Here is a 27,152-nt window from a genome sequence, read left to right as displayed (position 1 = left end):
ATGGAGGTATGGTCGGTGTGTTTTCTGTTGTTTCTGTGCTGGACCCAGCAGGTGGGAGCTCAGTTCCCCCGGATCTGCTGCACGGTGGAGGGGATTCTGACGAAGCGCTGCTGCCCCTCGCTCGGTTCCAACTCAGCGGATGTGTGTGGGGTTTTGTCGGGTCGAGGGAACTGCTCTAACATCCGAGTGGACTCCAAACCCTGGAGCGGACCCTACAGCCTGAGAAACGTGGACGATCGAGAACGCTGGCCGCTGAAGTTCTTCAACCAGACCTGCACATGCTTTGGTAATGTATTAGTGTCTTTACTGAGCCAGTGTCTGGTACACACCCACCCACCCACACACACACACACACACACACTTCCACAACAAGCACTGTACCATGCTCCTCACCTTTTGCTACAACATCTGCACTCTTAAAGATAAAGGTGCCACAGAGGGTTCTCTGAGCCACAGAAGAAATACTTCTGGTTCCATTAAATTTTTAAAAAAGTTTACACTCTTTGAGGGTTCTCCCATGGTTCTTTAATAAAGCAATGCTTCTAATCAGAACCGTGATTTCTGTATAGAACCAGCTGCAGGGTGAAACTGTTCTTCAGATTCATGGAGAACGTAGTGTGTATGGTTCTATACAGTTTTAAAAATGGTTCTTCTGTTGTAACAACCCAGAGAACCATTGTGGGAATTTAATCAGAATTGTTTTCAATAAAAGGTGCTACCTTATAGAACCATATTTAACACTTATTTTCATTAATCTTGAGAACCATTTCTGAATGGAACTAGTTCTATAGAGAACATGTGGTTCTAACTAGAGGAATCGCTTTAAATAAAGAGCTCTACACACTTAAAAATTACAAGAGTTCTAAAGGGGACCTTTAGTAAAGATAATGCTTCTATACAGACCCCTGTAGACCCTTTTTCATGATTAAAGTGTTCTTTAGATTGATGAGGTTGTGCTATAGATGGTTCTATACAGCAATGTTTAGGGAAGGGTACTATGCAGCACAAAAAGGGTGCTTTTATAGTTATCTGCAAAGCTTGTTACAACAGAGAAAATGTTTTTGGTGCCATAAAGAACCCTTCCCTAAATGGTGTCGTATAGAACCCTTCCCTAAACGGTGCTGTATAGAAGCCTTCCTTAAACGGTGCCGTATAGAACCCTTCCCTAAAATGTGCCGTATAGAACCCTTCCCTAAACGGTGCTGTATAAAATCCTTCCCTAAACGGTGCGGTATAGAACCCTTCCCTAAAAGGTGCGGTATAGAACCCTTCCCTAAAAGGTGCGGTATAGAACCCTTCCCTAAAAGGTGCTGTATAGAACACTTCCATAAAAGGTGCCGTATAGAACCCTTCCCTAAAAGGTGCGGTATAGAACCTTTCCCTAAAAGGTGCCATATAGAACCTTTCCCTAAAAGGTGCCGTATAGAACCCTTCCCTAAAAGGTGCGGTATAGAACCCTTTCCTAAAATGTGCCATATATAACCCTTCCCTAAGCATTGCTGTATAGAACTCTTGCCTAAACGGTGCTGTATAGAACCCTTCCCTATTAGGTGCCATATAGAACCCTTCCCTAAAAGGTGCTGTATAGAACCCTTCCATAAAAGGTGCCGTATAGAATCCTTCCTTAAACTGTGCAGTATAGAACCCTTCCCTAAAAGGTGCCGTATAGAACCTTTCCCTAAAAGGTGCCGTATAGAACCCTTCCCTAAAAGGTGCCGTATAGAACCCTTTCCTAAAATGTGCCATATATAACCCTTCCCTAAGCATTGCTGTATAGAACCCTTCCCTAAACGGTGCCGTATAGAACCCTTCCCTAAACGATGCTGTATAGAATGCTTCCCTAAACGGTGCCGTATAGAACCCTTCCCTAAACGGTGCAGTATTGAACTCTTCCCTAAACGGTGCCGTATTGAACCCTTCCCTAAACGGTGCCGTATAGAACCCTTCCCTAAACATTGCTGTATGGAACCCTTCCCTAAACGGTGCCGTATTGAACCCTTCCCTAAACGGTGCCGTATAGAACCCTTCCCTAAACGGTGCCGTATAGAACCCTTCCCTAAACTGTGCCGTATAGAACACTTCCCTAAACGGTGCCGTATTGAACCCTTCCCTAAACATTGCTGTATGGAACCCTTCCCTAAACGGTGCCGTATAGAACCCTTCCCTAAATGGTGCCATATAGAACCCTTCCCTAAACGGTGCCGTATAGAACCCTTCCCTAAACGGTGCCGTATAGAACCCTTCCCTAAACGGTGCCGTATTGAACCCTTCCCTAAACGGTGCCGTATAGAACCCTTCCCTAAACGGTGCCGTATAGAACCCTTCCCTAAACATTGCTGTATGGAACCCTTCCCTAAACGCTGCCGTATAGAACCCTTTCCTAAAACGTGCCATATAGAACCCTTCCCTAAATGGTGCCATATAGAACCCTTCCCTAAACGGTTCTGTATAGAACCCTTCCCTAAACGGTGCCGTATTGAACCCTTCCCTAAACGGTGCCGTATAGAACCCTTCCCTAAACGGTGCCGTATAGAACCCTTCCCTAAACGGTGCCGTATAGAACACTTCCCTAAACGGTGCCGTATTGAACCCTTCCCTAAACGGTGCCGTATAGAACCCTTCCCTAAACATTGCTGTATGGTACCCTTCCCTAAACGGTGCCGTATAGAACCCTTCCCTAAATGGTGCCGTATAGAACCCTTCCCTAAACATCACTGTATGGAACCCTTCCCTAAACGGTTCTGTATAGAACCCTTCCCTAAACGGTGCCGTATAGAACCTCTCCCTAAACGGTGCCATATAGAACCCTTCCCTAAACATTGCTGTATGGAACCCTTCCCTAAACAGTGCCGTATAGAACCCTTCCCTAAACGGTGCCGTAAAGAACCCTTCCCTGAACATTGCTGTATGGAACACTTCCCTAAACTGTACCGTATAGAACCCTTCCCTAAACAGTGCCGTATAGAACCTTTCCCTAAACGGTGCCATATAGAACCCTTCCCTAAACGGTGCCGTATATAACGCTTCCCTAAACGGTGCCGTATAGAACCCTTCCCTAAACATTGCTGTATGGAACCCTTCCCTAAACGGTGCCGTATAGAACCCTTCCCTAAACATTGCTGTATGGAACCCTTCCCTAAACGGTGCCGTATAGAACCCTTCCCTAAACATTGCTGTATGGAACTCTTCCCTAAACGGTGCTGTATAGAACCCTTCCCTAAACGGTGCCGTATAGAACCCTTCCCTAAACATTGCTGTATGGAACCCTTCCCTAAACGGTGCCGTAAAGAACCCTTCCCTAAACGGTGCCGTATAGAACCCTTCCCTAAACTTTGCTGTATGGAACCCTTCCCTAAACGGTGCCATATAGAACCCTTCCCTAAACATTTCTGTATGGAACCCTTCCCTAAACTGTGCCGTATAGAACCTTTCCCTAAACGGTGCCATATAGAACCCTTCCCTAAACGGTGCCGTATAGAACGCTTCCCTAAACGGTGCCGTATAGAACCCTTCCCTAAACGGTGCCATATAAAACCCTTCCCTAAACGGTGCCGTATAGAACCCTTCCCTAAACGGTGCCGTATAGAACCCTTCCCTAAACGGTGCCGTATAGAACCCTTCCCTAAACACTGCCGTATTGAACCCTTCCCTAAACGGTGCCGTATAGAACCCTTCCCTAAACTTTGCTGTATGGAACCCTTCCCTAAACGGTGCCATATAGAACCCTTCCCTAAACATTTCTGTATGGAACCCTTCCCTAAACTGTGCCGTATAGAACCTTTCCCTAAACGGTGCCATATAGAACCCTTCCCTAAACATTTCTGTATGGAACCCTTCCCTAAACAGTGCTGTATAGAACCCTTCCCTAAAAGGTGCTGTATAGAACCCTTCCCTAAACGGTGCCGTATAGAACCCTTCCCTAAATGGTGCCGTATAGAACCCTTCCCTAAACATTGCTGTATGGAACCCTTCCCTAAACGGTGCCGTATAGAACCCTTCCCTAAACGGTGCCGTATAGAACCCTTCCCTAAACTTTGCTGTATGGAACCCTTCCCTAAACGGTGCCGTATAGAACCCTTCCCTAAACGGTGCCATATAAAACCCTTCCCTAAACGGTGCCGTATAGAACCCTTCCCTAAACGGTGCCGTATAGAACCCTTCCCTAAACAGTGCCGTATAGAACCCTTCCCTAAACTGTACCGTATAGAACCCTTCCCTAAACAGTGCCGTATAGAACCTTTCCCTAAACGGTGCCATATAGAACCCTTCCCTAAACGGTGCCGTATATAACGCTTCCCTAAACGGTGCCGTATAGAACCCTTCCCTAAACATTGCTGTATGGAACCCTTCCCTAAACGGTGCCGTATAGAACCCTTCCCTAAACATTGCTGTATGGAACCCTTCCCTAAACGGTGCCGTATAGAACCCTTCCCTAAACATTGCTGTATGGAACTCTTCCCTAAACGGTGCTGTATAGAACCCTTCCCTAAACGGTGCCGTATAGAACCCTTCCCTAAACATTGCTGTATGGAACCCTTCCCTAAACGGTGCCGTATAGAACCCTTCCCTAAACTGTGCCGTATAGAACCCTTCCCTAAACTTTGCTGTATGGAACCCTTGCCTAAACGGTGCCATATAGAACCCTTCCCTAAACATTTCTGTATGGAACCCTTCCCTAAACTGTGCCGTATAGAACCTTTCCCTAAACGGTGCCATATAGAACCCTTCCCTAAACGGTGCCGTATAGAACGCTTCCCTAAACGGTGCCGTTTTGAACCCTTCCCTAAACATTGCTGTATGGAACCCTTCCCTAAACGGTGCCGTATAGAACCCTTCCCTAAACGGTGCTGTATAGAACCCTTCCCTAAACACTGCCGTATAGAACCCTTCCCTAAACGGTGCCGTATAGAACCCTTCCCTAAACGGTGCTGTATAGAACCCTTCCCTAAACGGTGCCGTATAGAACCCTTCCCTAAAAGGTGCTGTATAGAACCCTTCCCTAAACGGTGCCGTATAGAACCCTCCCCTAAACGGTGCCATATAGAACCCTTCCCTAAACATTTCTGTATGGAACCCTTCCCTAAACGGTGCCGTATAGAACCCTTCCCTAAAAGGTGCTGTATAGAACCCTTCCCTAAACGGTGCCGTATAGAACCCTTCCCTAAATGGTGCCGTATAGAACCCTTCCCTAAACATTGCTGTATGGAACCCTTCCCTAAACGGTGCCGTATAGAACCCTTCCCTAAACGGTGCCGTATAGAACCCTTCCCTAAACTTTGCTGTATGGAACCCTTCCCTAAAGGTGCCGTATAGAACCCTTCCCTAAACGGTGCCATATAAAACCCTTCCCTAAACGGTGCCGTATAGAACCCTTCCCTAAACGGTGCCGTATAGAACCCTTCCCTAAACGGTGCCGTATAGAACCCTTCCCTAAACATTGCTGTATGGAACCCTTCCCTAAACTGTACCGTATAGAACCCTTCCCTAAACAGTGCCGTATAGAATCTTTCCCTAAACGGTGCCATATAGAACCCTTCCCTAAACGGTGCCGTATATAACGCTTCCCTAAACGGAGCCGTATAGAACCCTTCCCTAAACATTGCTGTATGGAACCCTTCCCTAAACGGTGCCGTATAGAACCCTTCCCTAAACATTGCTGTATGGAACCCTTCCCTAAACGGTGCCGTATAGAACCCTTCCCTAAACATTGCTGTATGGAACTCTTCCCTAAACGGTGCTGTATAGAACCCTTCCCTAAACGGTGCCGTATAGAACCCTTCCCTAAACATTGCTGTATGGAACCCTTCCCTAAACGGTGCCGTATAGAACCCTTCCCTAAACGGTGCCGTATAGAACCCTTCCCTAAACTTTGCTGTATGGAACCCTTCCCTAAACGGTGCCATATAGAACCCTTCCCTAAACATTTCTGTATGGAACCCTTCCCTAAACTGTGCCGTATAGAACCTTTCCCTAAACGGTGCCATATAGAACCCTTCCCTAAACGGTGCCGTATAGAATGCTTCCCTAAACGGTGCCGTATAGAACCCTTCCCTAAACATTGCTGTATGGAACCCTTCCCTAAACGGTGCCGTATAGAACCCTTCCCTAAACATTGCTGTATGGAACTCTTCCCTAAACGGTGCTGTATAGAACCCTTCCCTAAACGGTGCCGTATAGAACCCTTCCCTAAACATTGCTGTATGGAACCCTTCCCTAAACGGTGCCGTATAGAACCCTTCCCTAAACTTTGCTGTATGGAACCCTTCCCTAAACGGTGCCGTATAGAACCCTTCCCTAAACGGTGCCATATAAAACCCTTCCCTAAACGGTGCCGTATAGAACCCTTCCCTAAACGGTGCCGTATAGAACCCTTCCCTAAACGGTGCCGTATAGAACCCTTCCCTAAACGGTGCCGTATAGAACCCTTCCCTAAACGGTGACGTATAGAACCCTTCCCTAAACGGTGCCGTATAGAACCCTTCCCTAAACGGTGCCATATAAAACCCTTCCCTAAACGGTGCCGTATAGAACGCTTCCCTAAACGGTGCCGTTTTGAACCCTTCCCTAAACATTGCTGTATGGAACCCTTCCCTAAACGGTGCCGTATAGAACCCTTCCCTAAACGGTGCTGTATAGAACCCTTCCCTAAACACTGCCGTATTGAACCCTTCCCTAAACGGTGCCGTATAGAACCCTTCCCTAAACGGTGCTGTATAGAACCCTTCCCTAAACGGTGCCGTATAGAACCCTTCCCTAAAAGGTGCTGTATAGAACCCTTCCCTAAACGGTGCCGTATAGAACCCTTCCCTAAACGGTGCCATATAGAACCCTTCCCTAAACATTTCTGTATGGAACCCTTCCCTAAACGGTGCCGTATAGAACCCTTCCCTAAAAGGTGCTGTATAGAACCCTTCCCTAAACGGTGCCGTATAGAACCCTTCCCTAAATGGTGCCGTATAGAACCCTTCCCTAAACATTGCTGTATGGAACCCTTCCCTAAACGGTGCCGTATAGAACCCTTCCCTAAACGGTGCCGTATAGAACCCTTCCCTAAACTTTGCTGTATGGAACCCTTCCCTAAACGGTGCCGTATAGAACCCTTCCCTAAACGGTGCCATATAAATCCCTTCCCTAAACGGTGCTGTATAGAACCCTTCCCTAAACGGTGCCGTATAGAACCCTTCCCTAAATGGTGCCGTATAGAACCCTTCCCTAAACATTGCTGTATGGAACCCTTCCCTAAACGGTGCCGTATAGAACCCTTCCCTAAACGGTGCCGTATAGAACCCTTCCCTAAACTTTGCTGTATGGAACCCTTCCCTAAACGGTGCCGTATAGAACCCTTCCCTAAACGGTGCCATATAAATCCCTTCCCTAAACGGTGCCGTATAGAACCCTTCCCTAAACGGTGCCGTATAGAACCCTTCCCTAAACGGTGCCGTATAGAACCCTTCCCTAAACATTGCTGTATGGAACCCTTCCCTAAACTGTACCGTATAGAACCCTTCCCTAAACATTGCTGTATGGAACCCTTCCCTAAACGGTGCCGTATAGAACCCTTCCCTAAACATTGCTGTATGGAACCCTTCCCTAAACGGTGCCGTATAGAACCCTTCCCTAAACATTGCTGTATGGAACTCTTCCCTAAACGGTGCTGTATAGAACCCTTCCCTAAACGGTGCCGTATAGAACCCTTCCCTAAACATTGCTGTATGGAACCCTTCCCTAAACGGTGCCGTATAGAACCCTTCCCTAAACTTTGCTGTATGGAACCCTTCCCTAAACGGTGCCATATAGAACCCTTCCCTAAACATTTCTGTATGGAACCCTTCCCTAAACTGTGCCGTATAGAACCTTTCCCTAAACGGTGCCATATAGAACCCTTCCCTAAACGGTGCCGTATAGAACGCTTCCCTAAACGGTGCCGTATAGAACCCTTCCCTAAACATTGCTGTATGGAACCCTTCCCTAAACGGTGCCGTATAGAACCCTTCCCTAAACATTGCTGTATGGAACTCTTCCCTAAACGGTGCTGTATAGAACCCTTCCCTAAACGGTGCCGTATAGAACCCTTCCCTAAACATTGCTGTATGGAACCCTTCCCTAAACGGTGCCGTATAGAACCCTTCCCTAAACGGTGCCGTATAGAACCCTTCCCTAAACTTTGCTGTATGGAACCCTTCCCTAAACGGTGCCATATAAAACCCTTCCCTAAACGGTGCCGTATAGAACGCTTCCCTAAACGGTGCCGTTTTGAACCCTTCCCTAAACATTGCTGTATGGAACCCTTCCCTAAACGGTGCCGTATAGAACCCTTCCCTAAACGGTGCTGTATAGAACCCTTCCCTAAACACTGCCGTATTGAACCCTTCCCTAAACGGTGCCGTATAGAACCCTTCCCTAAACGGTGCTGTATAGAACCCTTCCCTAAACGGTGCCGTATAGAACCCTTCCCTAAACGGTGCCGTATAGAACCCTTCCCTAAACGGTGCCATATAGAACCCTTCCCTAAACATTTCTGTATGGAACCCTTCCCTAAACGGTGCCGTATAGAACCCTTCCCTAAAAGGTGCTGTATAGAACCCTTCCCTAAACGGTGCCATATAGAACCCTTCCCTAAATGGTGCCGTATAGAACCCTTCCCTAAACATTGCTGTATGGAACCCTTCCCTAAACGGTGCCGTATAGAACCCTTCCCTAAACGGTGCCGTATAGAACCCTTCCCTAAACTTTGCTGTATGGAACCCTTCCCTAAACGGTGCCGTATAGAACCCTTCCCTAAACGGTGCCATATAAATCCCTTCCCTAAACGGTGCCGTATAGAACCCTTCCCTAAACTTTGCTGTATGGAACCCTTCCCTAAACGGTGCCATATAGAACCCTTCCCTAAACATTTCTGTATGGAACCCTTCCCTAAACTGTGCCGTATAGAACCTTTCCCTAAACGGTGCCATATAGAACCCTTCCCTAAACGGTGCCGTATAGAACGCTTCCCTAAACGGTGCCGTATAGAACCCTTCCCTAAACATTGCTGTATGGAACCCTTCCCTAAACGGTGCCGTATAGAACCCTTCCCTAAACATTGCTGTATGGAACTCTTCCCTAAACGGTGCTGTATAGAACCCTTCCCTAAACGGTGCCGTATAGAACCCTTCCCTAAACATTTCTGTATGGAACCCTTCCCTAAACGGTGCCGTATAGAACCCTTCCCTAAACGGTGCCGTATAGAACCCTTCCCTAAACTTTGCTGTATGGAACCCTTCCCTAAACGGTGCCATATAAAACCCTTCCCTAAACGGTGCCGTATAGAACGCTTCCCTAAACGGTGCCGTTTTGAACCCTTCCCTAAACATTGCTGTATGGAACCCTTCCCTAAACGGTGCCGTATAGAACCCTTCCCTAAACGGTGCTGTATAGAACCCTTCCCTAAACACTGCCGTATTGAACCCTTCCCTAAACGGTGCCGTATAGAACCCTTCCCTAAACGGTGCTGTATAGAACCCTTCCCTAAACGGTGCCGTATAGAACCCTTCCCTAAACGGTGCCGTATAGAACCCTTCCCTAAACGGTGCCATATAGAACCCTTCCCTAAACATTTCTGTATGGAACCCTTCCCTAAACGGTGCCGTATAGAACCCTTCCCTAAAAGGTGCTGTATAGAACCCTTCCCTAAACGGTGCCGTATAGAACCCTTCCCTAAATGGTGCCGTATAGAACCCTTCCCTAAACATTGCTGTATGGAACCCTTCCCTAAACGGTGCCGTATAGAACCCTTCCCTAAACGGTGCCGTATAGAACCCTTCCCTAAACTTTGCTGTATGGAACCCTTCCCTAAACGGTGCCGTATAGAACCCTTCCCTAAACGGTGCCATATAAATCCCTTCCCTAAACGGTGCCGTATAGAACCCTTCCCTAAACGGTGCCGTATAGAACCCTTCCCTAAACGGTGCCGTATAGAACCCTTCCCTAAACATTGCTGTATGGAACCCTTCCCTAAACTGTACCGTATAGAACCCTTCCCTAAACAGTGCCGTATTGAACCCTTCCCTAAACGGTGCCGTATAGAACCCTTCCCTAAACGGTGCTGTATAGAACCCTTCCCTAAACGGTGCCGTATAGAACCCTTCCCTAAAAGGTGCTGTATAGAACCCTTCCCTAAACTTTGCTGTATGGAACCCTTCCCTAAACGGTGCCGTATAGAACCCTTCCCTAAACGGTGCCATATAAAACCCTTCCCTAAACATTGCTGTATGGAACCCTTCCCTAAACGGTGCCGTATAGAACCCTTCCCTAAACGGTGCCGTATAGAACCCTTCCCTAAACTTTGCTGTATGGAACCCTTCCCTAAACGGTGCCATATAAAACCCTTCCCTAAACGGTGCCGTATAGAACCCTTCCCTAAACGGTGCTGTATAGAACCCTTCCCTAAACGGTGCCGTATAGAACCCTTCCCTAAACGGTGCCATATAAAACCCTTCCCTAAACGGTGCCGTATAGAACGCTTCCCTAAACGGTGCCGTTTTGAACCCTTCCCTAAACATTGCTGTATGGAACCCTTCCCTAAACGGTGCGGTATAGAACCCTTCCCTAAACGGTGCTGTATAGAACCCTTCCCTAAACACTGCCGTATTGAACCCTTCCCTAAACGGTGCTGTATAGAACCCTTCCCTAAACGGTGCTGTATAGAACCCTTCCCTAAACGGTGCCGTATAGAACCCTTCCCTAAAAGGTGCTGTATAGAACCCTTCCCTAAACGGTGCCGTATAGAACCCTTCCCTAAACGGTGCCATATAGAACCCTTCCCTAAACATTTCTGTATGGAACCCTTCCCTAAACGGTGCCGTATAGAACCCTTCCCTAAAAGGTGCTGTATAGAACCCTTCGCTAAACGGTGCCGTATAGAACCCTTCCCTAAACGGTGCTGTATAGAACCCTTCCCTAAACGGTGCCGTATAGAACCCTTCCCTAAAAGGTGCTGTATAGAACCCTTCCCTAAACTGTGCCGTATAGAACCCTTCATTGCATTGTTCATAAAAAATGTTTAGAGTTCTATATACATTTTATTTACTAAAGAACCCTTGTAAAACCATCACATTTAAGTGTGTAGAAGAACTCTGTTTTTAAAGAGTGGATCCCTCACCCCCAGCTTCAGATTCAGCTGCATTTAATAGAAATTAAACCAATGACACCTAATGATACAAGGAACATCTACAAACCGTCTGCAGTGGAGCTTCCTATCGAAGTGTTCCCTAGAGTCCTGCTTTTCCTCTAAACATCGCAAAGTCTTCATCTAGTGAAGTGTTGTTAGATTTGATGAAGTCTCACATTACACACTACTTAACAAGGGTTCTTTATTAAAGGAATTAGTTCTATATAGAACCCTGAACGTTTAAATAACACTGCATAATTAAAGGGTTCTTTGCATCATGAAAGTTATGGAGAATGTGCCATAGATGCTTCTATACAACACCTTTCAGAAAAAGGTTCTGTTTGGCACCAAGGAAGGGTCTAATGTAACATGTTTGAACCGTTTTAGGAGCCAAACAACCGTTTTCTAAAAGATGCTGCATAGAACCATCTACAGCACATTCTCCATCAATCTGAAAAACCCCTTCACGATGCTAAGAACTTAAAAGTTCTTCAGGTGTTCAGATTTCAATATAGAACCATATTTTGCCTTACTAAAGAACCCTTGTAGAACCATAATTGTGAAGTGTGTAGGCGGTTCTTGATCACATTGGGCAGTGAAAGGTACTAGACTCCCTGTAGAGACAATGAGTGACTAGATTTTCTGTGAATGAGTGATGAGCTGTGGGAAGAAAAGCTAACTTCCCTCAGTGCTCTTCTGCATCCAATTGCTTCAACGATGGCAGTCACAAACTCAGAAGACTCTTTGAGACACACACACTTTCCCCATTGGTTTAACCCCCCTCTCAAACACACACACTTTCCCCATTGGTTTAACCCCCCTCTCAAACACACACACAGGCACCAGCCTCCTAAAAATCTGACCTCTTTTCTTAAGCTGAATTTCACAAATCTCTGAAGTGGACCATTGTGTGTCCCCTGTGTTAAAGCTCCTTAGGCTCGAGTCTGCTCAGGAATGACCGCTCTGCCTCGGACCCAGTCCAGGAGATTAGACTGACCCTCATTTGACCTTCTTGCAGGTAACTTTGGGGGATATGACTGCGGCCAGTGTAAGTTCGGCTGGACCGGGCCCAACTGTGACCAGCGCAAGGCTCCAGTCGTGCGGAAGAACATCCACTCGCTCTCTCCGGCCGAGCTGCAGGAGTTCCTGGACGCTTTGGACCGAGCCAAAACCACATTCCACCCAGACTATGTCATCGCTACGGAGCACTGGCTGGGCATCCTGGGACCCAACGGAACCGAGCCGCAGTTCAAGAACGTCTCAATCTATGACTTCTTCGTGTGGCAGCACTATTACTCAGTGAGGGACACTCTGCTCGGTGAGGAGGCACACACCACTTGAACACTGCTGTAAAGATCTGATGGCGTAAATGTAAAACTGTGTCTGTAGAAATGGGTCATTATTAAAGTAACAGTATGCTGTAACGTAGAGTACCTGTTAATGCTCTCACTGCAGGACCCGGGAGGCCGTTTAAGGCCATCGATTTCTCCCACAAAGGTCCAGCGTTCATCACCTGGCACCGGTTCCACCTGCTCAGTCTGGAGAGGGACCTGCAGGTGAGCCACAGCATTTAACCCTTTACATTTCCTATCAGGGCTGGTAAAGCTTTAAAGCAACAGTAAGTAGTATTTTTATCTTAAAATCACAGCTTCAAAATCATTGTGATTCTCCACTGAGCTGTAATGTGTAGAATAGAGCCTCTGTCTTTGCTACTCCCGGCTCAGCCCTGCAGAAATTGCTCTATGTAAATTTGGAGGAGGGTAGGAAACCACCCCCAGCCTCCCCCTGGATTTCAGGACTGTGCTGTAAAGGGGAATTTCACTCTGCAACTGTAGGATGAGCCCAGGAGCAACAATACAAAACATTACCTAGTGTTCCTTTAATTAATATCTCTGGTTTCTCCCACACAACAGTGAGATCCTGAGTGTCTCCTGAGATAAAGCCACGAAGATCTCACGTTTCTTCTCTGGAGTTTTAGTGGAGATCTCAGTAAAGTCACAAACTGTGTACGGATTTACCCAGATGAACTCACTCTCCTTTATATCTCCTTTAGTTTTGAACATTTTTGGCTGTTGTCACTACCAGATTTGGACTGTGCAGGTGCTGAACGCCATGCTCGCGTACACTGTTGATAGCTCTGATATATTATTCATTTCGTCTTCAACGTGTCTCACATCGTTATTCGTCATGTTTAGTTTAAACCTCCTCATATCAACACGGACATACTCAGCTGTAAATAAACATACTTTGCCAGTGTCTACAGTTGTTTAAAAAAGTTGTGGAATGCGCGTATGGCAAGCCGTTTGGGCCTAAAATGACACCAGCGATAGTAGTCCTAATTCAGTTTTTACTAGTTTTACTTTTACTATATGGTAAATATAAGAATTACAGATATCAATAATACAGTTCTTGCTAGTAAAGATTGTATTTTCACTAGTAAAAATTATAGTTGGTATAGTTACTTGTAAAAATGTAATTCTTACTAGAAAAAAATTAATTAGTGCTTGTATGAATCTAATTTTTACTAGTGGAAACTCTTACTAGTACAAATTTATTTTTTGATAACAAGAATTAAATTTTCACTAGCAAAAAATCAACATTTACTAGTGAAAATTAAAATTTTTGATATCGAGAACTAAATTGTTACTAATGAAAATTGAATTTTGGATATCATGAATTGATTTTTTACTGGTTGAAATGCTTCCCCCATAAAAATGAATGGGGGAACTCTTGAATGGGGAACTATTAAGAATTAAATATTTACTAGTAAAAAATTTATAGTTGATATCACAAATTTCTTTACTAGTTAAAATTTAATTTCTGATATCAAGAATTAAATTTATACTTCTAAATATTGAATTTCAAATTTTCACTAGTGACAATTGAAATCTTACTAGTAAGCAAATTGAATTCTTGATATCAAGAAAAAATGATTAGAAGCAAAAATAGCTTGCTATAAATTAGAGATGTCTGAAGTTATATTTTTACTAGTAGATATAATGTCAGATAGCTACAATGCAATTCTGACTAGTAAAAATGACTAGAAACAAAAGCTTAACAGAGCTCTGTAATGTTAATATTCACCAGTAAGAATGTAATTTTTGATATCTCTAATTACATTAGAGAGCTCTCTAATTCAAATCTTAGTAAAATATATTTCTTACTAGTGAACATTATTTTTTTACTAGTAATAATTTCAATCCCACAGGTAAAATCAACCAATTTTATCTTTTGTTATGGTTAAGGTGAAGGTTAGTAGCTAAGTAAGGTAATCAAATAACACAGTGCATCATTAAATAACATTGTCCCTGTGCCTTAATAAATTAAATAAGTATCTTTCTTTTGTGCTGATAGCGCTGTGTATTTTAAAATAGTTGAATTTGTTAGAACTGACTTTAAAGAAAAGTAAATATTTTACCTTAAATTTCCAGCTTCATAATTACTTTAAAGAGGAATGTGGTGTGTTCTCCCTGTGTCCGGGTGGGTTTCCTCCGGGTGCTCCGGTTTCCTTCCACAGTCCAAAAACAAACGTTGGTAGGTGGATTGGCGACTTAAAATTGTCCGTAGGTGTGTGTGTGTGAGTGTGTGTAGCACTGTGAAGGACTGGCGCCCCCTCCAGGGTGTATTCCCTCCTTGCGCCCAATGATTCCAGGTAGGCTCTGGACCCACCGCGACCCTGAACTGGATAAGGGTTACAGACAATGAGTGAATGAATAAATGAATTACTTTAAAGCTCCATTGTAATAAGGAGAATAGAGACAGGTGATGCTACTCTGAGCTCAGCACTGCAGAAACTGCATTATGGAAACCACCCTCCTCTCTCTCCCCTCGTACTTTATTTCCGGACAGTGCTGTAAAAGTGAATTACATTCTGCAACTGTAAGTGGAGCTCAGGAATAAAAATACTAAATCTTCCCTAGTGTTTCTTTAATATATTTTATAAATGTCATGTTTTTATGCAGAGGGTGCTGTGTTTATGTTTTAGTATAAAAAATAGTTGAATATGTTAGAACTGATTATAATAAATCTTTTTTATTTTGTATTCAGTGGATGATTAAAGGTGACGGATGTTTTCTGGGCTCTGTGTGCAGAGACTGACAGGGAATGAGAACTTTGCGGTTCCGTACTGGAACTTTGCAACGGGTCGTGGTGAATGTGACGTCTGTACGGATGATCTACTTGGGGGCCGTGACCCCAATGACCCCACCCTCATCAGCCCCCGCTCCCGCTTCAACCGCTGGGGGGTGGTGTGTGACAGGTACACTCTCCTTTACTGCACTACATTACCCACAATCCCCTGCTGACAACATCACACTAACTTTACTGCACTACATTACCCACAATCCCCCACTGACAGCATCACACTCACTTTAGTGCAGTACCTCACCCATAATCCCATACTGACGAGTCTTCTGAATCCTGTACTCTGGATAACTGTAACTGGAAGGTGACGCTGTGTTTAATCTTGGGTTAATCCTGTACTCTGGATAACTGTAACCGGAGGGTGACTCTGTGTTTGATCTTGGGTTAATCCTGTACTCTGGATAACTGTAACCGGAGGGTGACGCTGTGTTTGATCTTGGGTTAATCCTGTACTCTGGATAAATGTAACCGGAGGGTAATGCTGTGTTTAACCTTGGGTTAATCCTGTACTCTGGATAACTGTAACCGGAGGGTGACGCTGTGTTTGATCTTGGGTTAATCCTGTACTCTGGATAACTGTAACCGGAGGGTAATGCTGTGTTTGATCTTGGGTTAATCCTGTACTCTGGATAACTGTAACCGGAGGGTAATGCTGTGTTTAACCTTGGGTTAATCCTGTACTCTGGATAACTGTAACCGGAGGGTGACTCTGTGTTTAATCTTGGGTTAATCCTGTACTCTGGATAACTGTAACTGGAGGGTAATGCTGTGTTTAACCTTGGGTTAATCCTGTACTCTGGATAACTGTAACCGGAGGGTGACGCTGTGTTTGATCTTGGGTTAATCCTGTACTCTGGATAACTGTAACCGGAAGGTAATGCTGTGTTTAACCTTGGGTTAATCCTGTACTCTGGATAACTGTAACCGGAGGGTAATGCTGTGTTTAACCTTGGGTTAATCCTGTACTCTGGATAACTGTAACCGGAGGGTAATGCTGTGTTTAATCTTGGGTTAATCCTGTACTCTGGATAACTGTAACTGGAGGGTGACTCTGTGTTTAATTTTGGGTTAATGCTGTACTCTGGATAACTGTAACCGGAGGGTGACTCTGTGTTTAATCTTGGGTTAATCCTGTACTCTGGATAACTGTAACTGGAGGGTGACTCTGTGTTTAATTTTGGGTTAATCCTGTACTCTGGATAACTGTAACCGGAGGGTGACTCTGTGTTTAATTTTGGGTTAATCCTGTACTCTGGATAACTGTAACCGGAGGGTGACTCTGTGTTTAATTTTGGGTTAATCCTGTACTCTGGATAACTGTAACTGGAGGGTGACGCTGTGTTTGATCTTGGGTTAATCCTGTACTCTGGATAACTGTAACCGGAGGGTAATGATGCTGTGTTTGATCTTGGGTTAATCCTGTACTCTGGATAACTGTAACCGGAGGGTAATGCTGTGTTTAATCTTGGGTTAATCCTGTACTCTGGATAACTGTAACCGGAGGGTGACTCTGTGTTTAATCTTGGGTTAATCCTGTACTCTGGATAACTGTAACCGGAGGGTGACTCTGTGTTTAATCTTGAGTTAACCCTGTACTCTGGATAACTGTAACCGAAGGGTAATGCTGTGTTTAATCTTGGGTTAATCCTGTACTCTGGATAACTGTAACCGGAGGGTGACTCTGTGTTTAATCTTGGGTTAATCCTGTAGTCTGGATAACTGTAACCGGAGGGTAATGCTGTGTTTAATCTTGGGTTAATCCTGTACTCTGGATAACTGTAACCGGAGGGTGACTCTGTGTTTAATCTTGGGTTAATCCTGTACTCTGGATAACTGTAACCGGAGGGTAATGCTGTGTTTAATCTTGGGTTAATCCTGTACTCTGGATAACTGTAACCGGAGGGTGACTCTGTGTTTAATCTTGAGTTAATCCTGTACTCTGGATAACTGTAACCTTGGTTTAGTCTCGGTTTAATCATGTAGTCTGGATGACTATAACCGGAGGGTGACTCTGTGTTTAATACAGGTTTAATCCCGGGTTAATCCTGGTTTAATCCTGTACTCTGAATAACTGTAACTGGAGGGCGACGCTGTGTTTAATCTTGGGTTAATCCTGTACTCTGGATAACTGTAACCGGAGGGTAATGCTGTGTTTAATCCTGTACTCTGGATAACTGTAACTGGAGGGTGACGCTGCGTTTAATCTTGGGTTAATCCTGTACTCTGGATAACTGTAACTGGAGGGTGATGCTGTGTTTAATCTTGGGTTAATCCTGTACTCTGGATAACTGTAACTGGAGGGTAATGCTGTGTTTAATCTTGGGTTAATCCTGTACTCTGGATAACTGTAACTGGAAGGTGACGCTGTGTTTAATCTTGGGTTAATCCTGTACTCTGGATAACTGTAACCGGAGGGTGACTCTGTGTTTGATCTTGGGTTAATCCTGTACTCTGGATAACTGTAACCGGAGGGTGACGCTGTGTTTGATCTTGGGTTAATCCTGTACTCTGGATAAATGTAACCGGAGGGTAATGCTGTGTTTAACCTTGGGTTAATCCTGTACTCTGGATAACTGTAACCGGAGGGTGACGCTGTGTTTGATCTTGGGTTAATCCTGTACTCTGGATAACTGTAACCGGAGGGTAATGCTGTGTTTGATCTTGGGTTAATCCTGTACTCTGGATAACTGTAACCGGAGGGTAATGCTGTGTTTAACCTTGGGTTAATCCTGTACTCTGGATAACTGTAACCGGAGGGTGACTCTGTGTTTAATCTTGGGTTAATCCTGTACTCTGGATAACTGTAACCGGAGGGTGACGCTGTGTTTGATCTTGGGTTAATCCTGTACTCTGGATAACTGTAACCGGAGGGTAATGCTGTGTTTAACCTTGGGTTAATCCTGTACTCTGGATAACTGTAACCGGAGGGTAATGCTGTGTTTAACCTTGGGTTAATCCTGTACTCTGGATAACTGTAACCGGAGGGTAATGCTGTGTTTAATCTTGGGTTAATCCTGTACTCTGGATAACTGTAACTGGAGGGTGACTCTGTGTTTAATTTTGGGTTAATCCTGTACTCTGGATAACTGTAACCGGAGGGTGACTCTGTGTTTAATCTTGGGTTAATCCTGTACTCTGGATAACTGTAACTGGAGGGTGACTCTGTGTTTAATTTTGGGTTAATCCTGTACTCTGGATAACTGTAACCGGAGGGTGACTCTGTGTTTAATTTTGGGTTAATCCTGTACTCTGGATAACTGTAACCGGAGGGTGACTCTGTGTTTAATTTTGGGTTAATCCTGTACTCTGGATAACTGTAACTGGAGGGTGACGCTGTGTTTGATCTTGGGTTAATCCTGTACTCTGGATAACTGTAACCGGAGGGTAATGATGCTGTGTTTGATCTTGGGTTAATCCTGTACTCTGGATAACTGTAACCGGAGGGTAATGCTGTGTTTAATCTTGGGTTAATCCTGTACTCTGGATAACTGTAACCGGAGGGTGACTCTGTGTTTAATCTTGGGTTAATCCTGTACTCTGGATAACTGTAACCGGAGGGTGACTCTGTGTTTAATCTTGAGTTAACCCTGTACTCTGGATAACTGTAACCGAAGGGTAATGCTGTGTTTAATCTTGGGTTAATCCTCTACTCTGGATAACTGTAACCGGAGGGTGACTCTGTGTTTAATCTTGGGTTAATCCTGTAGTCTGGATAACTGTAACCGGAGGGTAATGCTGTGTTTAATCTTGGGTTAATCCTGTACTCTGGATAACTGTAACCGGAGGGTGACTCTGTGTTTAATCTTGGGTTAATCCTGTACTCTGGATAACTGTAACCGGAGGGTAATGCTGTGTTTAATCTTGGGTTAATCCTGTACTCTGGATAACTGTAACCGGAGGGTGACTCTGTGTTTAATCTTGAGTTAATCCTGTACTCTGGATAACTGTAACCTTGGTTTAGTCTCGGTTTAATCATGTAGTCTGGATGACTATAACCGGAGGGTGACTCTGTGTTTAATACAGGTTTAATCCCGGGTTAATCCTGGTTTAATCCTGTACTCTGAATAACTGTAACTGGAGGGCGACGCTGTGTTTAATCTTGGGTTAATCCTGTACTCTGGATAACTGTAACCGGAGGGTAATGCTGTGTTTAATCCTGTACTCTGGATAACTGTAACTGGAGGGTGACGCTGCGTTTAATCTTGGGTTAATCCTGTACTCTGGATAACTGTAACTGGAGGGTGATGCTGTGTTTAATCTTGGGTTAATCCTGTACTCTGGATAACTGTAACCGGAGGGTAATGCTGTGTTTAATCTTGGGTTAATCCTGTACTCTGGATAACTGTAACCGGAGGGTAATGCTGTGTTTGATCTTGGGTTAATCCTGTACTCTGGATAACTGTAACCGGAGGGTAATGCTGTGTTTAACCTTGGGTTAATCCTGTACTCTGGATAACTGTAACCGGAGGGTGACTCTGTGTTTAATCTTGGGTTAATCCTGTACTCTGGATAACTGTAACTGGAGGGTAATGCTGTGTTTAACCTTGGGTTAATCCTGTACTCTGGATAACTGTAACCGGAGGGTGACGCTGTGTTTGATCTTGGGTTAATCCTGTACTCTGGATAACTGTAACCGGAGGGTAATGCTGTGTTTAACCTTGGGTTAATCCTGTACTCTGGATAACTGTAACCGGAGGGTAATGCTGTGTTTAACCTTGGGTTAATCCTGTACTCTGGATAACTGTAACCGGAGGGTAATGCTGTGTTTAATCTTGGGTTAATCCTGTACTCTGGATAACTGTAACTGGAGGGTGACTCTGTGTTTAATCTTGGGTTAATCCTGTACTCTGGATAACTGTAACCTTGGTTTAGTCTCGGTTTAATCCTGTGCTCTGGATAACTGTAACCTTGGTTTATTCTCGGTTTAATCATGTAGTTTGGATGACAATAACTGGAGAGTGACTCTGTGTTTAATCCCGGGTTAATCCTGGTTTAATCCTTTAGTCTGGATGACTATAACCGGAGGGTGACTCTGTGTAATGGGACGGTAGAGGGGCCACTGCGGCGCGGCGTGATGGAGCAGAGCACCACTATCTTGCCGACAGTCAACGACGTGAGGAACTGCCTCCGCCTCTCGGACTTTGACAGCCCTCCATACTTCACCAACTCCACCTTCAGTTTCAGGTATACACACACACACACACACACTCTGCTGTAGACGCTGGATGTACTTATGTATTATCAGCTCATTGTTTATTTAATCCTGAATTACAGATGAACTCAGATTTTCCAGTGAGTGGGCGGAGCCTCTGTATCCCGCCTCTCTCATCCTCTCTCTTTTTGTATTAAAGGAACGCTCTGGAAGGTTACGATAAACCTGACGGAGAGATGGACATCTCCATGAACAGCCTCCACAACCTCGTCCACTCTTTCCTGAATGGGACCAGCTCCCAGGCGCACTCCGCCGCCAATGACCCCGTCTTCCTGGTAACCTCCCGGAACACCCGGAACAGCAGGGATTAAGCAGAGGGGCCAGTGACCCAGCCTTAGATAGAGTGGAGGTTTAGGAGCTGACCCTCTGATACACACTGTCTTTGATTGTATCCAGTCTCAGTGTGTCTGTTTTTCTGTTGCAGGTTCTGCACTCATTCACCGATGCGATATTCGAGGAGTGGTTCCGGCGTTTCCCAGGGAACGGGAGTTATCCTGAGGAACTGGCTCCAATCGGACACAACCGGCACTTCAACATGGTGCCGTTCTTCCCACCTGTCACCAACGAGGAGCTGTACATCTCGTCTTCTCAGCTCGGATACGACTACGCCCTTGACCTGCAGGGTCAGCTACTGCTACAAACACACACACACACACACACACACACTTCTACTGAGTGTTTCTTAATTTCCTCCTGACCATTCCCCAGTCTCATCCTATTGTGTTCCTCATTGTTCTCCTGTTGTGTTCCTCATTGTGCTCCATTGTGTTCCTCTCTCAGACACAGATCCTGGTTCCACGATGTTTATTCTGGGTGGAACTCTGGGAGGGATCTTCCTGGCTCTGCTGCTGCTGCTGCTGCTACTGGTTCTGTATCTGCAGCAGAGACGCCGCCGCGAGTTCGAGCCGCTGATTAAAGCAGAGTTCATCAGCACTAGGTACACCGAAGAGGCCTAACAGAACCAGACCAGGACCTGACCCAGAACCAGAGCCAGAAACTCCCACACAGTGACTCCAGAACCTCCAGGGAGATACCAGATCAGAACCAGAATAAAATGATGTAGATTTAGGTTGCATTTGATTTCAGAGATTTGTAATTAGCTGCTAATTTTAACGGAGAGAACAAGATTGTAAGAACAGAGATATGAAGTAACTTAGATTTGTGTGGAGGACCACACCTGAAACTTCTCCAGCTACACCCGCCACATCCAGTTAATCCTCCTTCTGTGCTGCCAGAGTCCCACCGCCATCCTGTCACATCCCTCTCTCCCAAAACTCCTCCCCTGTCTCAGGCCTCATCCACTCGTATCTGGATATTTTTTTTAAAAATTGAGGTTTTTCCTCCCCCAGATTCTGAAAATTTCCCAGTGCCATGCCAGTCCAGTAGGGGGCCATAGTACCTCTTAAACGGTGCTTTTCCATTACATGCGACTCAGCACGGCTCAACACGCTTTTCCCTGGTCGGTCCCTGGTTGGTTTTCCACTCCCACTTCCACTCATTTACTCATCGTGTATTGGCATGTTGTTGTTTTTGGACTGAACACAGCTCCATTGTCACTTCAGACAGATCAGACTTATCAAGTTAAGTAGGTTCCAGGCAGTGGAAAAGTGCCTGCATAACTCCACCAAAATCAACACCATCCCAAATCACTCCATACTCCCTACGAAGTGCACTTGAAATTACTGAATCTAGATCTTAATAGTGTATTATAGATATCTAATACACACATTCATTCATTCATTATCTGTAAGCGCTTCTCCAGTTCAGGGTCGCGGTGGGTCCAGAGCCTACCTGGAATCATTGGGCGCAAGGCGGGAATACACCCTGGAGGGGGCACCAGTCCTTCACAGGGCAACACAGACACACACACATTCACTCACACCTACGGACACTTTTGAGTCGCCAATCCACCTACCAACGTGTGTTTTTGGACTGTGAGAGGAAACCGGAGCACCTGGAGGAAACCCACGCAGACACAGGGAGAACACACCACACTCCTCACAGACAGTCACCTGGAGGAAACCCACGCAGACACAGGGAGAACACACCACACTCCTCACAGACAGTCACCAGGAGCGGGAATCGAACCCACAACCTCCAGGTCCCTGGAGCTGTGTGACTGCGACACTCCCTGCTGCACCACCGTGCCGCCCCTTTATTCATACGTGTGAATCTGAAATCTAGTGCTGTCTGTGTGTATAGAAGGAGTGAGGAGCTGTTTGAGTTTCAGACAGAGACAGACACGTCGTGTGACGTCAGTATTTCAGAAAAGAGCAGTTTTCCTCATCCACACATCTCCACCTTGCAGAGCTTTTTTAAAAACACAGTTTACAGCGACCTACAGCACCGTTTTCATGTGGACGGGAGGAAGAACATAGACAATGACCTTTGTTTTTAAAAACATCTGGATACGTGTGGATAGACCTCAAATGTGGACTCCCTCCGACACTCAATCTCCTCCCTCTGTTCTCTCACCGCTCTCTGGGCGCCCAGAACTCCACCCCAGCCTCCTCAGAGTCCCCCTCCCCTGCTCAGGTTTGGGTGTGGTCCATGCACTGAAAGTAATTTTAATAACAACAACAATCATAACAATAGGAATCAGAGGATGTGAAATACAGTGTCTGTTTAGAGTGACATTCAAAACAAACACCCAGTTTAATAGTTATATTCTTTAATGTTCACAATTCTGATCTTGTTCACCTTGAATTTGATCATAATTCTTTTATATTTTTATAGTATTTCTTTAATATATTAAAAACTAACACGTCCCCAATTCTCATCTACAAAAATATAAACAGTTTGCGTTGTCCAATCAGCTCTCAGGGAATCGGACCTTCAACAGTTCAACAGTAACTCCCCATTACACACACACACACACACACACACAGTCTTGTCTCCATGGCTTAAGGGGGCATTACATAGACTTCCATTCATTTCTTGGAGATTTGCTCTAAAATTTACTGAAAAAAGATACTACCCCAAACCTAACCTTAACACATCTTCACCTTCAAATGTTATGATTTATGTCGTGGACATGTGTTTTGTCCCCACAGTGTGAGTGTGTTAAAGGATTTTTTTCCCCACAAACGCACACAGAGCTCAGTTTCGACCAAAAATAAACCCTCAACAATAAAACAAACTAATGATGAAGTGAATATTCTCCAAAGTTCTTTACGTATTTCACTGTAGTCCCTGATGGAATCATTTATATCAATAAACACATCAGAATCACCTCTCTGTTTCATTTTCTCTGTTAAAAAACCTGGCTTCACAGACCTCCGTGTGAAAGATTAAATCCGGAGCAGAAGTGTGATTCTTTGTTTTTGCATTTTTTGATAATTTTAATGTTGATTCAGATTTTTACAGCTACATTCAGTTCATAATCTGGAAGAGATTGGGTGTGTGTGTGTGTGTGAGACTGTCCACAGGTGTGTGAGTGTGTGAGACTGTCCACAGGTGTGTGTGTGTGAGACTGTCCACAGGTGTGTGTGTGAGACTGTCCACAGGTGTGTGAGTGTGTGAGACTGTCCACAGGTGTGTGAGTGTGTGAGACTGTCCACAGGTGTGTGTGTGTGAGACTGTCCACAGGTGTGTGTGTGTGAGACTGTCCACAGGTGTGTGTGTGTGTGACTGTCCACGGGTGTTTGTGTGTGTGACTGTCCACGGGTGTGTGTGTGTGAGACTGTCCACGTGTGTGTGTGTGTGAGACTGTCCACGTGTGTGTGTGTGTGTGTGTGTGTGAAACTGTCCACGGGTGTGTGTGTGTGAGACTGTCCACGGGTGTTTGTGTGTGAGACTGTCCACGTGTGTGTGTGTGTGTGTGTGTGTGTGAAACTGTCCACGGGTGTGTGTGTGTGAGACTGTCCACAGGTGTGTGTGTGTGAGACTGTCCACGGATGTTTGTGTGTGTGACTGTCCACGGGTGTGTGTGTGTGAGACTGTCCACGGGTGTGTGTGTGTGTGACTGTCCACGGGTGTGTGTGTGAGATTGTCCACGGGTGTGTGTGTGTGAGACTGTCCACAGGTGTGTGTGTGTCCACGGGTGTCTGTGTGTGTGACTGTCCACGGGTGTGTGTGTGTGTGACTGTCCACGGGTGTGTGTGTGTGTGTCCACGGGTGTGTGTGTGTGAGACTGTCCACAGGTGTGTGTGTGTGAGACTGTCCACGTGTGTGTGTGTGTGTGTGTGTGTGTGTGAGACTGTCCACGGGTGTTTGTGTGTGAGACTGTCCACGTGTGTGTGTGTGTGTGTGTGTGTGTGAAACTGTCCACGGGTGTGTGTGTGAGACTGTCCACAGGTGTGTGTGTGTGAGACTGTCCACGGATGTTTGTGTGTGTGACTGTCCACGGGTGTGTGTGTGTGAGACTGTCCACGGGTGTGTGTGTGTGTGACTGTCCACGGGTGTGTGTGTGAGATTGTCCACGGGTGTGTGTGTGTGAGACTGTCCACAGGTGTGTGTGTGTCCACGGGTGTGTGTGTGTGTGACTGTCCACGGGTGTGTGTGTGTGTGACTGTCCACGGGTGTGTGTGTGTGTGTGTGTCCACGGGTGTGTGTGTGTGAGACTGTCCACAGGTGTGTGTGTGTGTGTCCACGGGTGTGTGTGTGTGTGTCCACGGGTGTGTGTGTGTGAGACTGTCCACAGGTGTGTGTGTGTGTGTGTCCACGGGTGTGTGTGTGTGTGTCCACGGGTGTGTGTGTGTGTGACTGTCCACGGGTGTGTGTGTGTGAGACTGTCCACGGGTGTGTGTGTGTGTGAGACTGTCCACGGGTGTGTGTGTGTGTGAGACTGTCCACGGGTGTGTGTGTGTGAGACTGTCCATGGGTGTGTGTGTGTGTGAGACTGTCCACGGGTGTGTGTGTGTGAGACTGTCTACAGGTGTGTGTGTGTGTGTGAGACTGTCCACGGGTGTGTGTGTGTGTGTGACTGTTCACGGGTGTGTGTGTGTGTGTGAGACTGTCCACAGGTGTGTGTGTGTGTGTGAGACTGTCCACAGGTGTGTGAGTGTGTGAGACTGTCCACAGGTGTGTGTGTGTGAGACTGTCCACAGGTGTGTGAGTGTGTGAGACTGTCCACAGGTGTGTGAGTGTGTGAGACTGTCCACAGGTGTGTGTGTGTGAGACTGTCCACAGGTGTGTGTGTGAGACTGTCCACAGGTGTGTGTGTGTGTGACTGTCCACGGGTGTTTGTGTGTGTGACTGTCCACGGGTGTGTGTGTGTGAGACTGTCCACGTGTGTGTGTGTGTGAGACTGTCCACGTGTGTGTGTGTGTGTGTGTGTGTGTGTGAAACTGTCCACGGGTGTGTGTGTGTGAGACTGTCCACGGGTGTTTGTGTGTGTGACTGTCCACGGGTGTGTGTGTGTGAGACTGTCCACGTGTGTGTGTGTGTGAGACTGTCCACGTGTGTGTGTGTGTGTGTGTGTGTGTGTGTGAAACTGTCCACGGGTGTGTGTGTGTGAGACTGTCCACAGGTGTGTGTGTGTGAGACTGTCCACGGATGTTTGTGTGTGTGACTGTCCACGGGTGTGTGTGTGTGAGACTGTCCACGGGTGTGTGTGTGTGTGACTGTCCACGGGTGTGTGTGTGAGATTGTCCACGGGTGTGTGTGTGTGAGACTGTCCACAGGTGTGTGTGTGTCCACGGGTGTGTGTGTGTGTGACTGTCCACGGGTGTGTGTGTGTGTGTCCACGGGTGTGTGTGTGTGAGACTGTCCACAGGTGTGTGTGTGTGTGTCCACGGGTGTGTGTGTGTGTGTGAGACTGTCCACGGGTGTGTGTGTGTGTGAGACTGTCCACAGGTGTGTGTGTGTGTGTGAGACTGTCCACGGGTGTGTGTGTGTGAGACTGTCCATGGGTGTGTGTGTGTGTGAGACTGTCCACGGGTGTGTGTGTGTGAGACTGTCTACAGGTGTGTGTGTGTGTGTGAGACTGTCCACGGGTGTGTGTGTGTGAGACTGTCCACAGGTGTGTGAGTGTGTGAGACTGTCCACAGGTGTGTGAGTGTGTGAGACTGTCCACAGGTGTGTGTGTGTGAGACTGTCCACAGGTGTGTGTGTGAGACTGTCCACAGGTGTGTGTGTGTGTGACTGTCCACGGGTGTTTGTGTGTGTGACTGTCCACGGGTGTGTGTGTGTGAGACTGTCCACGTGTGTGTGTGTGTGAGACTGTCCACGTGTGTGTGTGTGTGTGTGTGTGTGTGTGAAACTGTCCACGGGTGTGTGTGTGTGAGACTGTCCACGGGTGTTTGTGTGTGTGACTGTCCACGGGTGTGTGTGTGTGAGACTGTCCACGTGTGTGTGTGTGTGAGACTGTCCACGTGTGTGTGTGTGTGTGTGTGTGTGTGTGTGAAACTGTCCACGGGTGTGTGTGTGTGAGACTGTCCACAGGTGTGTGTGTGTGAGACTGTCCACGGATGTTTGTGTGTGTGACTGTCCACGGGTGTGTGTGTGTGAGACTGTCCACGGGTGTGTGTGTGTGTGACTGTCCACGGGTGTGTGTGTGAGATTGTCCACGGGTGTGTGTGTGTGAGACTGTCCACAGGTGTGTGTGTGTCCACGGGTGTGTGTGTGTGTGACTGTCCACGGGTGTGTGTGTGTGTGTCCACGGGTGTGTGTGTGTGAGACTGTCCACAGGTGTGTGTGTGTGTGTCC

General features: G+C 46.2%; 1 protein-coding gene across 1 annotated transcript; it reads left to right on the top strand.

Moving 5' to 3' along the window:
- Positions 1-22,188, top strand: dct (dopachrome tautomerase). The gene is made up of 8 exons (XM_066686597.1): positions 1-286; positions 12,168-12,467; positions 12,605-12,705; positions 15,241-15,407; positions 20,297-20,476; positions 20,644-20,779; positions 20,929-21,127; positions 21,285-22,188. Exons 1-8 carry the CDS (start codon positions 1-3, stop codon positions 21,458-21,460), a joined length of 1,545 nt encoding a protein of 514 aa, XP_066542694.1. The 3' UTR covers positions 21,461-22,188.
- Positions 22,189-27,152: the final 4,964 nt, after the last annotated feature.

This window comes from Hoplias malabaricus, chromosome 12 (assembly GCF_029633855.1).
Source record: "Hoplias malabaricus isolate fHopMal1 chromosome 12, fHopMal1.hap1, whole genome shotgun sequence".
NCBI classification, from domain to species: domain Eukaryota; kingdom Metazoa; phylum Chordata; class Actinopteri; order Characiformes; family Erythrinidae; genus Hoplias; species Hoplias malabaricus.
This window is presented reverse-complemented; position numbering and strand designations above follow the sequence as displayed.

What these genes read in the sequence shown, in the direction of transcription:
- dct (XM_066686597.1), top strand. Translation starts at nt 1, where the DNA reads ATGGAGGTATGGTCGGTGTGTTTTCTGTTGTTTCTGTGCTGGACCCAG. An exon ending in GTCTGGAGAGGGACCTGCAG is followed by an intron (nt 12,706 to 15,240) that starts GTGAGCCACAGC and finishes CTCTGTGTGCAG; the next exon opens with AGACTGACAGGGAATGAGAA. An exon ending in CCAATGACCCCGTCTTCCTG is followed by an intron (nt 20,780 to 20,928) that starts GTAACCTCCCGG and finishes TTTCTGTTGCAG; the next exon opens with GTTCTGCACTCATTCACCGA.